The sequence below is a fragment of the Penaeus japonicus genome, unplaced genomic scaffold (assembly GCF_977035675.1).
Source record: "Penaeus japonicus unplaced genomic scaffold, GWHDUDI00000001_assembly GWHDUDI00000029, whole genome shotgun sequence".
NCBI lineage: Eukaryota > Metazoa > Arthropoda > Malacostraca > Decapoda > Penaeidae > Penaeus > Penaeus japonicus.
The window spans coordinates 30,275,783-30,288,282 of NW_028234431.1; the positions used below are offsets into that span (position 1 = coordinate 30,275,783).

Genomic DNA, 12,500 nt, shown 5'->3' on the forward strand with positions numbered 1-12,500 from the left:
ACACGTAAAGTACATAAAATATGTTTGTGTGAATCCGTTCTGTATGTCCGATCAAGTGTTGAGTGCCAGGGTTTGCTTATACATTGATGTATAACTATGTGTGTGTGTATCCAAGAGCGTACAAACATCAATGAATGCCTGGATTTCCCCCCCTATCGGTTTAATACCAACGTCAATCTCTTTCGCCGAAATCCACCCACGACGGGGGTCCTTGTGTAGATCCGGAACACGGCTCCAGGTGAAGCTGCGCAGTTATAGAAGGCTAAATTTTGCATCAAAACAAGTAACCGGTTAGAGCTACGTCATATTCGCAGATGGTTTATTTTTAGGGCAAGCGTTTTTCGCTGGCAGGCCGTGGGTTCTCATTAACGGAACTAAACTCACTGGAGTAACGTAGATGAGATATGAATGAGTTTGAATAATATCAAAGCGGTGGAGATGTAAATAGTGCTTTTCCACGCTATATCTTCATCGGCATTAGAGTAATCATATGCTGTATGCTGTTTTGAAAGATTACTGATAATTCATCTGCGACCGTGGACCTCAAATTCTAATCATACAAAAATCAAAATGCAATAAAACTACCATATAAAATTCCTAGATCCAAAGACCAGATACAAAAGCCCAGTAACAACCTACACGTCGCTGGTATCCCTAGAGGTGAAGGTAAACTCGTATTGCAAAAGATCGAAATTTTCTTGACGTTTCGCCACAGACGTTCTGATTCCGTCGTGGTTATAATAAGCTCGTTGATAACTACTGAGTATGCATTTAAATCACTACTTTCGGCTATGGTTTGACCGTGTTGTTTGCAATGATCGGTTGCTTAAAAATGCAAGAGAGAAAATGCAAATATATGGAACACACACACCCTTTCCTGAAGCTTAACCTCTTCAAAAATGTCGAAATATATCCAAAGATGACCACCAGATGTACCGACTCTGTGTTCCTAATAGTGACTAGATATTACTTTCTAATCTTACTCACTTATTGCGTCGAATAAGAACAATTCCAAACTGTTAATATCCTGATGATGAGTTGACTTCTTAATGTATTCAACTGTCCTTTGGGTCTTGATGTAAAAAAAAATAATAATAAAATAAAATAATAAAAAAAACATAATTAAGAATAATTTCTACAAAGTTTACAATACACCGTTTACTTGGTTCAATCACCACCATTGATTTCCTCAACGAATTAACCCGGGGAAATCCCGCCAACTTATCCATCATCCGACCTTAACTACCCGAAGGAGTGCGAGGATTCTGTTTATCGGGGTTGTTTTGCAGCGCCGGCCGTACGTGAGGTGAGTGCGCGAACAGGGGTTGGGGGGAAAGGGGGGGCGTGGGGGCGTGGGGGGTTACCAGACAGCTTAGAAGAGTGTGTGCCAAGATACGATAGAGCCCGTGGTTCTACCAGAGGAGATGGTCGACGGCTACACGTGATTGGGGAAAGGAAAAACGTGTAGCCTTTCTTTTACTCTTGTGGGAGTTGGTTTTGATTCGTATCGTAGGGTATCGAAGCCTCGTGTTATTGTTTCGATTCTTTCGCGCGCATTCTTGAAATTCGTAGTTCCTGTAGTTCAGAGTAGATCTTCGAACCAGTCGATTGAAATGTAATGACAAGAACTGCAACAATAAGATACGGCACCTGTTTGTCCATGCAACGAAGCCACAGGCAGCCACCGGGAGATCACTTGGGACTCACGAGCCTTTCATGTGACCATGAGTTCACCAACTCTTTGATTTTTATCTCTCGTTTTAATTAGCGCCAGTTTTTTTGTTTTTGTTTTTTTGCGACGTTTCCTCATTGGTGTCTGCATGTTGCTTTATTGTTGATGATTATTGATGGGAATATTAGCGCTTTTACGTGAAAGAGACCGAAAATATAAATTGATTTCAAACCAAAGTAAACGTAGATCAAAAGATGCAACAGACCAAACAAATCAATCACTGCAATACTAAAAAAAACAAATAAGAAAACAAATAAATACTCTTACGACTGTTAACCTAACCAAACTACTCGAATGGCAGAACTTGGTATTCAGCAATTTTTTTGCAGCTGCCGAGAACACACCCACCCTTACTTCGGCTTGGCAACCACAAGCAATAGGAAAACCGGACCTCAGGTCAGCGTGTTGCCATGCGCGCCCTTTCAACATCGACTTCATGTTGTAATTGGAAATTAACTGCTTACTTTCGATCAGCTGAACGTCGCAGATCAGTTAGAACTTTATGCATTTGTTTTGTCAAAAGTGCTTCTTGAACGATATATAATTGCGCGCGCACACACACACAAACACACATATGTATAGATATATATATATATATATATATATATATATATATATATATCAAAAGAGAGAGTTAGATATAAAGATCAGAGGCATTCGACCTTCTTTAGCCCACCGTCCACTTTGGAATCCATTTAACCTGAAAAGGATCAGCCACATACCTTAACTATACAATTTTTTTCCATTATCAATATACAATAATAATTATCATCAACTAATTTAAATCCGATAACAATATTGGTATAATTAATCTAATTTATCATTTATTTTAATCTTATTCGTCCCCGAATCATAGCTAATTCCTCTGTCTTATACGTCATGAATAAATTGCCATAATCTGCCCTGACTCTTACATAAGTTTAGAGATCTGGTGGCCATGTAAGATAACACTCCTCAGTTCCCAAGGTAAAAATAATGATGAAAAGAAAGAGAAAATGGCGGCGTTTCGGAGAGGGATTTTAAACAAACATGGCGCGGGAACCTTCAAGTTATAGCTTTCAACCCATTATTAAGGCTCTTCTTAAGCAAAAAGATGAAGGTAGATTTTGTTTTTTATTGAGGGGAGGGGGATTGCAATAGATTGCAACATGCGACCGCCTCTCATGCTTAAAGAGATTGTGTATAAAAAAGATAATGATAAAAAAATAAATAAATAAAAAATAAACAGTTTATATCAGCTTTTTAGCTTATTCGACTTCATGTTGTTGATGGAAAATTACTGCTTACTTTCGATCTGCTGAACGTCGCAGATCATTAGAACTTATGCCATTTGTTTTGTCAAAAGTGCTTCTTGAACGATATATAATTGCGCGCGCACACACACACAAACACACATATGTATAGATATATATATATATATATATATATATATATATATATATATATATCAAAAGAGAGAGATAGATATAAAGATCAGAGGCACTCGACCTTCTTTAGCCCCACCGTAGACTTAAAGACCAGAGGGCCTGAAAAGGATCAGCCACATACCTTAACTATACAATCCCCGAATCATAGCTAATTCTCTGTCTTGGATACGTCAATGAATAATTGCCATCTGCCCTGAACTGCACATAAGTTTAGAGATCTGGTGGCCATGTAAGATAACACTCCTCAGTTCCCAAGGTAAAAATAATGATGAAAAGAAAGAGAAAATGGCGGCCGCCATGGAGTTAAATTTTTAAACAAACCCCTCGCGGGACCATCAATTAAAATTCAACCCAAAGAGGGAAAAGATCTTAAGCACGGCGATTTCGGAGAGGAGAGCATTTTTTTGAAACAGGGGATTGCATAGATGCAACATTCTTTAAGCTTTCTCCCCATTAAAGAGATTCTTAATAAAAAAGATAATGGATAAAAAATAAATTTTTTTTAAATAAACAGTTTATATCAGCTTTTTAGCTTAAGTCCACTTGAAATTGCAAATCATTCAACAGGTAAATGAAAGCCGTTAATAAAACATAATAAATGATAAAAAAATAAATAAATAAAAAATAAACAGTTTATATCAGCTTTTTAGCTTAAGTCCACTTGAAATTGCAAATCATTCAACAGGTAAATGAAAGCCGTTAATAAAACATAATAAAAGGGAAATAATTATTTGTGTTTGTTTGTGTTTGTGTGTGTGTATGGCTTATACATATGTGCGGATGTGGATGTGTGTATTTTTATGTACTTCTCAAAGACGAACTCAACAATACTTATTTGTTACAGAACACATAAAACATAGTAAAACGCCAACAAACGCACATATATCAACACACTCTCTGCACATAAGCATATCTATATCTATCTATCTATCTATCTATATCTATATATATATATATATGTGTGTGTGTGTGTGTGTGTGTGTGTGTGTGTGTCTGTGTGTATAGTGTATACAGTACATCACTCTATCTATCTGACATATACATATATACACATATTCAACCAAGATATATGTACGCGTGTAAATGTAGCAATATCTATATACACGTATATATGTGTTCATACTTCTATATATGTATACGGTTTAAGAGAATTGCGATTGTGCCCCGGTAATTTGACGGTCAAAAAGGTCGTTTTTCTAACCAGTGTGGCAAGAATCGCCAAAATAAGGAGTGGAAACGGGTTTACTTGTCTGCAGAGTTCGTCTTAAAATAAAGATGAAATACAAGGGAGGTTTTTCAGAACGGATCAGTATTTTGCATTTGTATAATGGTATCTTGATTTCGTTTCTCTTTCTTTCTCTCTTTCTTTCTTTCTATCTCTTTCTCTTTCTCTTTTTTTCTCTCTTTATCTTTCTCTCTCTCTCTCTATCTTACTCGCTCACTCACTCACTCTCTCTCTCTCTCTCTCTCTCTCTCTCTCTCTCTCTCTCTCTCTCTCTCTCTCTCTCTCTCTCTCTCTCTCTCTCTCTCTCTCTCTCTCTCTCTCTCTCTCTTACTCGCTCACTCACTCACTCTCTCTCTCTCTCTCTCTCTCTCTCTCTCTCTCTCTCTCTCTCTCTCTCTCTCTCTCTCTCTCTCTCTCTCTCTCTCTCTCTCTCTCTCTCTCTCTCTCTCTCTCTCTCTCTCTCTCTCTCTCTCTCCTCCCCCTCACTCCCTCACTCTCTCTCTCTCTCTCTCTCTCTCCTCCCCCCCTCTCTCTCTCTCTCTCTCTCTCTCTCTCTCTCTCTCTCTCTCTCTCTCTCTCTCTCTCTCTCTCTCTCTTTCTCTCTCTCTCTTCTCTCTCTCTCCTCTCTTTCTCTCTCCTCTCTCTCTCTCTCTCTCTCTCTCCCTCCCTTCTCTCTCTCTCTCTCTCTCTCTCTCTCTCTCTCTCTCTCTCCCTCCCTCTCCTCCTCTATCTCTCTCTCTCTCTCTCTCTCTCTCTCTCTCTCTCTCTCTCTCTCTCTCTCTCTCTCTCTCTCTCTCTCTCTCTCTCTCTCTCTCTCTCTCTCTCTCTCTCTCTCTCTCTCTCTCTCTCTCTCTCTCTTACTCGCTCACTCACTCTCTCTCTCTTTCTCTCTCTCACTCGCTCACTCTCTCTCTCACTCTCTCTTTCTCTTTCTCTCCCTCATCCCTTTGATCATTTTGCTGATCACATCTTAGGTCACTCGAAGACCCAAGGAGAAGCTCGAAAACTGGATAAAACCGGATCGAGCACGGCTAACATACGTTGTGATCTTTATTTGTTTTTTATTATTTTTATTTGATTTTTTTTTATGGCGGATGAGGGGTGGTGTGGGTGGGGGGGGGGTTAAAAAAAACATCTCGTTATTGAATTATTTCCATGGACTGATTGTGATACTTTTAGTAAAAACTAGGCCTCCTCTCTTTTGAGTTTTGATATCAGTAAATTCTACATCGAAGCTAGCATCTTACTTCATGGAATATTCAAGACGAGCCTCGGCAAGGTGTACATCATGCAAATAAGTGTCCTTTTTAGAATACCAATACGCACTTAACTCAGAAGCACTCAAATTCATGTCTTGCAAACAGCATATTAATTTAAGTCAGTTTCCCTCCACGTCTCCAAAACTGACCCAAAATATTTCCTTTCCAGGATGCGCCGGAGTAGCTGTGGGTCACCCCTTCGACACGATTAAGGTGAGCATTCCATTTATGTATGAATGACATTCCACGGGGGTTATTGTGCACACTTCGGTTGCCTTACTAGTAGATTATAACGAAAGACTTCCGTGACTGTGCAGCCTTGGGTAGTGGGCGGGGCGGGGCAGCCACACCACCGTCGATGACCAATCAGAGGCAAAGGAAAGTTAAAAGATGTTGACACACTTTTTTTTTTCTTTTTTTTCGATGAGTTGATTTATTACTAATGTGTGTGATGGCATCACCTTCACTGGGCTGACGTTCTCAATATGCGTGCTACGTTATCGTAATGGTGTTATGGCATTCAGATACGTAATACCGTCCTGGAAGGGCTACTAATGAGATTAATTCGTTAGTCGTAGTAGGCTAGTAGGCTGGACAACAGACAAGAGAGACACGCACTGCGTATTAGTAAACAAAAAACCCGGAAGAGCCCTCAGTTATCATGGACACAGTCATAGCATCAGTCATCACTGTCACCATGGCCATGATTCTTATATGGCTCATTATACCGTCATTCGTAAAGATGAAATACAAACTGTCGATATTCTTTCGGGCCTGTTTTCACTATATAGAGCGTCCGCTATCTTGTCACCCTCCAGAATGGGCGTTCTGAGTGGCAGTCTTTCAGTATGTATTCATACGAAAGGACGTGAATTCCAAGCTTATCAAAGTGGCAGTCTTTCAGTATGTATTCATACGAAAGGACGTGAATTCCAAGCTTATCAAACTTTTTTGCTCCCATTTTTAAAGTAAGAAAGAAACAAAAAGTAAAATAAAGCATATTTTATTCACTAGGTTGTACCTATATATGTAAATTGTTTCGAAAAAAGTTTCTGAACTGCTACGAAATGCGGGAGAAAAAGAAAATGATAAGAATCCTTAGGCCTTTATGTCCTTGAAATTCCTATTATGTCCACATAGACAGTTCCCTATGCAAAAAAAAAAAGAAAGAAAAAAAACTCGCTCCCTAACTGCGAATAAGGCTAATTTTGATTGAAATTAAAACTAATCGAAATGCACAAACATCATGCTTAGACATGCTTAGTCTTTAGACGAACCAAAAGTAGCCTCGGTCACTATTGCTAGACGCTCAGTGTTGCAAACTTCAAGGACTCTCTGATGCTCTGGCTAGCTCGCAGTATTGCCAACGTGGCCAAATTAGTCGACACAGGAGCTAAATTCCGTTTTTATTCTTTTATCTTTATCTAGACCTTTTGTATCTGCTACAGCCGGGGAACAACATGCAATAACAACATATATATAACATGATGTAGAAGGAACAGGCGGCTCCACAGATTCAAAGAGGCACAGTGCAATGGGCGGCGGTACCCCCACTGAGCATGAGATCACTATTAATGAGGTTGAGCAGGTTTGGCAAGTGGTTCTGGGATGGTGGAGGAGGATAAAGGGGGGTTGGGGGTAAGGGGTGGGTGTTGGGGGGTCAACATCACTATCATCAATCCCTCCAAAAAAAATTAGTTTCAACACTTGAAATCATAATGACTGTACCTGATATACCTGAAAGGTAACTTTCCATCTATCTAACTTACACGCCTATAATGTTTTTTGTATTTATTTTTTCTTTCTTTTATCTTCTTCTTTCTCGTATCTTTCCTTTACATCGATTGATCCCTTCCATAAGAAATAAGAATTTAGATATTGGTTCACGTGTAAATAAACGTATTTTCTATTGGTTCACATGTGAATAAACGTATTTTCTATTGGTTCATGTGTGAATAAACGTATTTTCTATTGGTTCACGTGTGAATAAACGTATTTTCTATTGGTTCACGTGTGAATAAACGTAATTTCTATTGGTTCACGTGTGAATAAACGTAATTTCTATTGGTTCACGTGTGAATAAACGTATTTTCTGTCTCTCTTCAGGTTAGAATACAAACACAGGACTTCCGAAACCCAAAGTATCGAGGGGCCTTCCACTGCTTTACCAGCATCCTCAAGAATGAATCCGTAAGTATAAACAATATCCTTTTTTCTGAAGAAATGTGTGCGTATCATCTATGTATACATATGTGTATGTGTATATATCTGTTTGTGTGTGTGTGTGTGTGTGTGTGTGTGTGTGTGTGTGTGAGTGTGTGTGTGTGTGTGTGTGAGAGAGAGAGAGAGAGAGAGAGAGAGAGAGAGAGAGAGAGAGAGAGAGAGAGAGAGAGAGAGAGAGAGAGAGAGAGAGAGAGAGAGAGAGAGAGAACAAGAGAGAGAGAGGCACAGCAAGAGAGAGAGAGAGAGAGAGATGGAGCGAGCGAGAGAGAGAGATGGAGCGAGCGAGAGAGAGAGCAAGAAAGAGAGAGGGGGAGAGAGAGAGAGAGAGAGAGAGAGAGAGAGAGAGAGAGAGAGAGAGAGAGAGAGAAAGGTAGAGCAAGAGAGAGAGAGGTAGAGCAAGAGAGAGAGAGATAGATAGAGAGAGAGAGAGAGCAAGAGAGGGAGAGATAGAGAGAGAGAGAGAGATGTTGACGCTTTTCTCCTAACACGCCCTCGCCTCGTGTTCCAGATCCGCGGGCTGTTCAAAGGCATGTCTTCCCCGATGGCCGGAGTGGCGGTTGTCAACGCTATCATCTTCGGTGTCCAGGGCAACATATCCAGGCACATGAAAGACCCAGATTCCTTAAGGTACATATGGAGTCCTTGAGATATTCGGATTTGTTGTAGTTTCGGTTTTGAGAAAAGCGATTTATATGTTGGTTTTGCTTTTTTTCTCTCTTGTTCTCTTTCTCTTTCTCTCTCTGTTATTCTCTCTCTCTCTCTCTCTCTCTCTCTCTCTCTCTCTCTCTCTCTCTCTCTCTCTCTCTCTCTCTCTCTCTCTCTCTCTGTTATTCTCTCTCTCTCTCTCTCTCTCTAAGAATATTTCTCCATCATCCCTCCTTTCCTTACTTTCTCTACACACATGCACAAGCAAACCGTAAGTTCCCAGCGCTCACGGACCCCCACTTCTGCATCAACAGATCGCAATTAATAGCAGGCTCATCAGCTGGGCTAGTGCAGGCTTTCGTCACATCACCTATGGAGCTTTTGAAGACCAGACTGCAGCTGCAGGAATCTTCCGTCCTTACCAGTCCCATTGAATGCGCGAGAAGAATCTTCCAGTCAGAAGGAGTCAAGGGACTTTTCCGAGGACAGCTGATCACCGTGATGAGAGACGTGAGTATCCGAGTCCATCGTATTGTGGGGCTATTTCATGGCTGATTGTGAGATTTTAACATATTCTCATTTCTATAGATTACTCTTGATTTATTTCTTCTTCTTTTTAACAAAATCCTAAGAAAGTCGCTGTTTTTTTTAACTCTTAGAGGTAAGACACTGCGTAGACAATAGTTTTGAATGATATCCTTCTTGCCCGCAGGTTCCAGCCTTCGGGACGTATTTCCTGACCTACGAATACCTCTCACGGCTGTATCTGGGTGATGACGGGCTTCCCTCGGCCCCCGCAGTGCTCATGGCAGGCGGCATGGCTGGGGTCGCCTCATGGATGCTCACGTATCCCATAGATGTCGTCAAAACTAGACTGCAGGTGAGGTGCACTTTGTTTGGGGGGGATTTGTCTCCCTTTGGCCGTGACTGGAAAGATATTCAGTGGTTTGTTTGTATATTGTTTTAGGATTGGCCTTCCTTTCATCTCCGTTAACCGTCCCTCTTTCTCCGCCAGTGTGATGGTATAGGTGGCATCAATAAATACAAGGGCATCATAGACTGCGTCAAGGTGGGCATCGCCGAGGAGGGCTTGGCCTCCCTCACCCGAGGCCTCGCCCCGACCCTCCTGCGCGCCTTCCCCGTCAACGCCGCCACCTTCGCCGTCGTCACATGGACCATCCGCCTGTTCCCCGACCAGGACGCCGAGGGCGACGACCACGCCTGGAGAGACATCCTCACACTCGGCGACGAGCTGGTGAACGCGGCGACGGCGCCCTCGCTCGACCAGTTCAGAATAAAGCACATGAATCCCTTCCACGTGAACTTCAACCTGCTTCCGCAAGTGATGGCCGACTCGTCGGAGGGGCAAGCGGAGCCCAGCGAGAGACTAGCCGAGCACTCGAGCTACGAGCACAGCCTAAGAGGCATCAACGAAGCTCACACTTACCACGGTTTCTGGGCGAAGTATGATCACCTCCTCTCCAGCACGCGGTGCCCCTTCCAGGCGATACATAGACATCAGCATAACTTAAGTAATGCGTTGTAACTTTAGTGTAAGCAGCACGTGGGCGTTGGTGAGAGAGCCGTTAGCTACAGGTAGCAGACTGGACTCGCCACCGACGTGCCACTGCAATACCCAATGGCAAAACAACTTTCTTCAAAGTTCAAATCCTTGTTTTTAAGTTCATCTCAAGTTCTCTTATAGAGGACTTTAATCCTCAAATTTAATTATATTCAGCAGACCTTAGTACAGGCCTATATATTCCCTTCATTAGATATTAATTATTTATCATATATTAAAACTGTTACTGCGTGCATTGTTATTTTGGTGTGTATAGTTATCAGCAAGATTTTATCCATTATACTTCACATTCCAACTTCTCTTTCCCAAGAAGGTTAAAAGTTATGTGAATCCAATCCACCCGCGTGACTTTGCCAAAATGGCGCCACGTGTCCCGTGAAAATAACTTGTTTCGACTAGTCCTTTTTCCTTCTCGAGTCTTTCCTCCCTTTCTTTCGGATATGTCATACTTGCCCATCATTTCTTTATATACCAGCTTCATTGTCTATGTGGTTGTGAGTCATGTAGCCGAGGTATGAGGCTCCATGAGTGATGAATTTTACCTGTGATCTAAAGGTACGGAGTGTGTACAGACAATAACAGATTCAACACAATACTCATGTTTTGTTATCGAGGCGAAGGTGCACTTGACATGTCAGTGTTTATTATTGGCAAGTTGGTGATGTGAATTCTTTTGTGATTAATGGTTGGTCACGATAATTTTTTTTTTTTTTTTTTTTTTTTTTTTTTTTTTTTTTTTTTTTTTTTTTTTTTTTTTTTTTTTTTTTTTAACCTAAATCCAAAAACGTTATTCGGACATTGACAGTCAGTCAATCACCACCAATTTCTCAAGTGCATCTTATTCTTAATCAAAGAAAAAAAAAAAAGATTAAGTAGAGCCTCTGGTGCAGCTGTCACATTTATTTTCCTATCAATGTACATTTACTGTCTTTGCCTATTCGACGTCTGTGTGTTGTAATTGAATGTAATCCGTGTGTCTCATTGTGATTATAATTATTTGACCCATTCTATCATCCATTTGCTCAATTTGAAAATAGTAGGTGTTTATTATGACGCATCCCGTCATCTTGGCATTTGCTATGATCATCGCCCTTAATTTGAACAGATCATTATTACCTAAGTTTGTATCTTAAAACAGCAAACTGAAAAAAAATAATAAAGAAAACTGAAATTTTTCTATCTTTGTTTAGTCTTTCTTTCCTCGTTATGCCATCCTGAAAATGCGTCGTCGACTGACTAACAATGCTAACAATGCTTCCTTATCATCCAGTTTGTTTTTGTTTGTATTCCACGAAGACTTATTAAGACACTGAGATATGGAAGTTCATTCACTATGTTTTCTTAGCAAGCATTTTTTTTTTTTTTTTTTTTTTTTTTTTTTTGTAAGGGGATTTTTGTATTACCAAACAACGTGTCCATTAAGCGAACACCAGTATTTTGACATGTTAATTAAGCGCCCTTGTTACCAAAAGAAATATTAATTTTCCTTTTGAAACTTTCATTCAGATATTGGAAAAAGTGATTGAAAACGAAAAGGTAACAAATTATGAAATATCATACTTGTCATAAGATTGATCATAAGCAATATTAACCGAAAAATAAACAAAATAGTTGTGCATTTTAGGAATAGTAAAGTTTAGAATCAACTTCATCTTATTATTCAATTATTCATCCGACCCGACCGACCAATACGAAGAAATTAAACAGAATTAAAAATTAAAAAAGGCAAAAAATATTTTAGGGTGTAGGTTAGACAAGCAAGAATCCAAAATTCCATTCATAATAAAGTCAGTTTCGTGGATAAGATAAACGTCGTTTTCCTTTTCATGTAGACAATAAGTTCACCGTTTAATATTGCTTGTCTTAGTTAGCGAGTCCTTGGTTCAGATTGCAATTCATCAAACCTTTAGTTACTGATGGCGGTCAACTTGCATGATGACCTTGCAGTGTGTATGTGTGTGTGCGAGAGAGATAGAGAAAGAGAGAGAGAGATGGGGGGGAGAGGGAGAGAGAGAGAGAGAGAGAAAGAGAGAGAGAGAGAGAGGGAGGGGAGAGAGAGAGAAAGAGAGAGAGAGAGAGGGGGGGAGAGAGAGAAAGAGAGAGAGAGAGAGAGAAAGGTAGAGAGAGAGGGAGAGAGAGAGAGAGAGAGAGAGAGAGAGAGAAAAGAGAGAGAGAGAGAGAGAAAGGTAGAGAGAGAGAGAGGGGGGGATAGAGAGAGGAAAGAGAGAGAGAGAGAGGAGAGAGAGAGAGAGAGAGAAAGAGAGAGGAGAGAGAGGAGAGGGGGGGGGGGAAGAAAGAGAGAGAGAGAGAGAGAGAGAGAGAGAGAGAGAGAGGGAGGGGGGGGGGGGAGGGGAGAGAGAGGAGAGAGAGAGAGAGAGAGAAGAGAGAGAGAGGGGGGGGGGGGAGA

The 12,500-nt window shown here is 40.7% G+C and overlaps 1 protein-coding gene across 1 annotated transcript in view; it reads left to right on the forward strand.

The window, feature by feature from the left end:
* LOC122256644 (mitochondrial basic amino acids transporter) overlaps positions 1-11,270 on the forward strand; it is a 14,405-nt gene extending 3,135 nt beyond the window's left edge. The window contains exons 2-7 of the mRNA XM_043021463.2: positions 5,813-5,856; positions 7,750-7,833; positions 8,375-8,493; positions 8,826-9,021; positions 9,224-9,391; positions 9,527-11,270. Coding sequence (XP_042877397.1) covers positions 5,813-5,856; positions 7,750-7,833; positions 8,375-8,493; positions 8,826-9,021; positions 9,224-9,391; positions 9,527-10,057 — 1,142 coding nt within the window. The 3' untranslated portion in view covers positions 10,058-11,270. The remainder of the gene's footprint in view (positions 1-5,812; positions 5,857-7,749; positions 7,834-8,374; positions 8,494-8,825; positions 9,022-9,223; positions 9,392-9,526) is intronic.
* Positions 11,271-12,500: the final 1,230 nt, after the last annotated feature.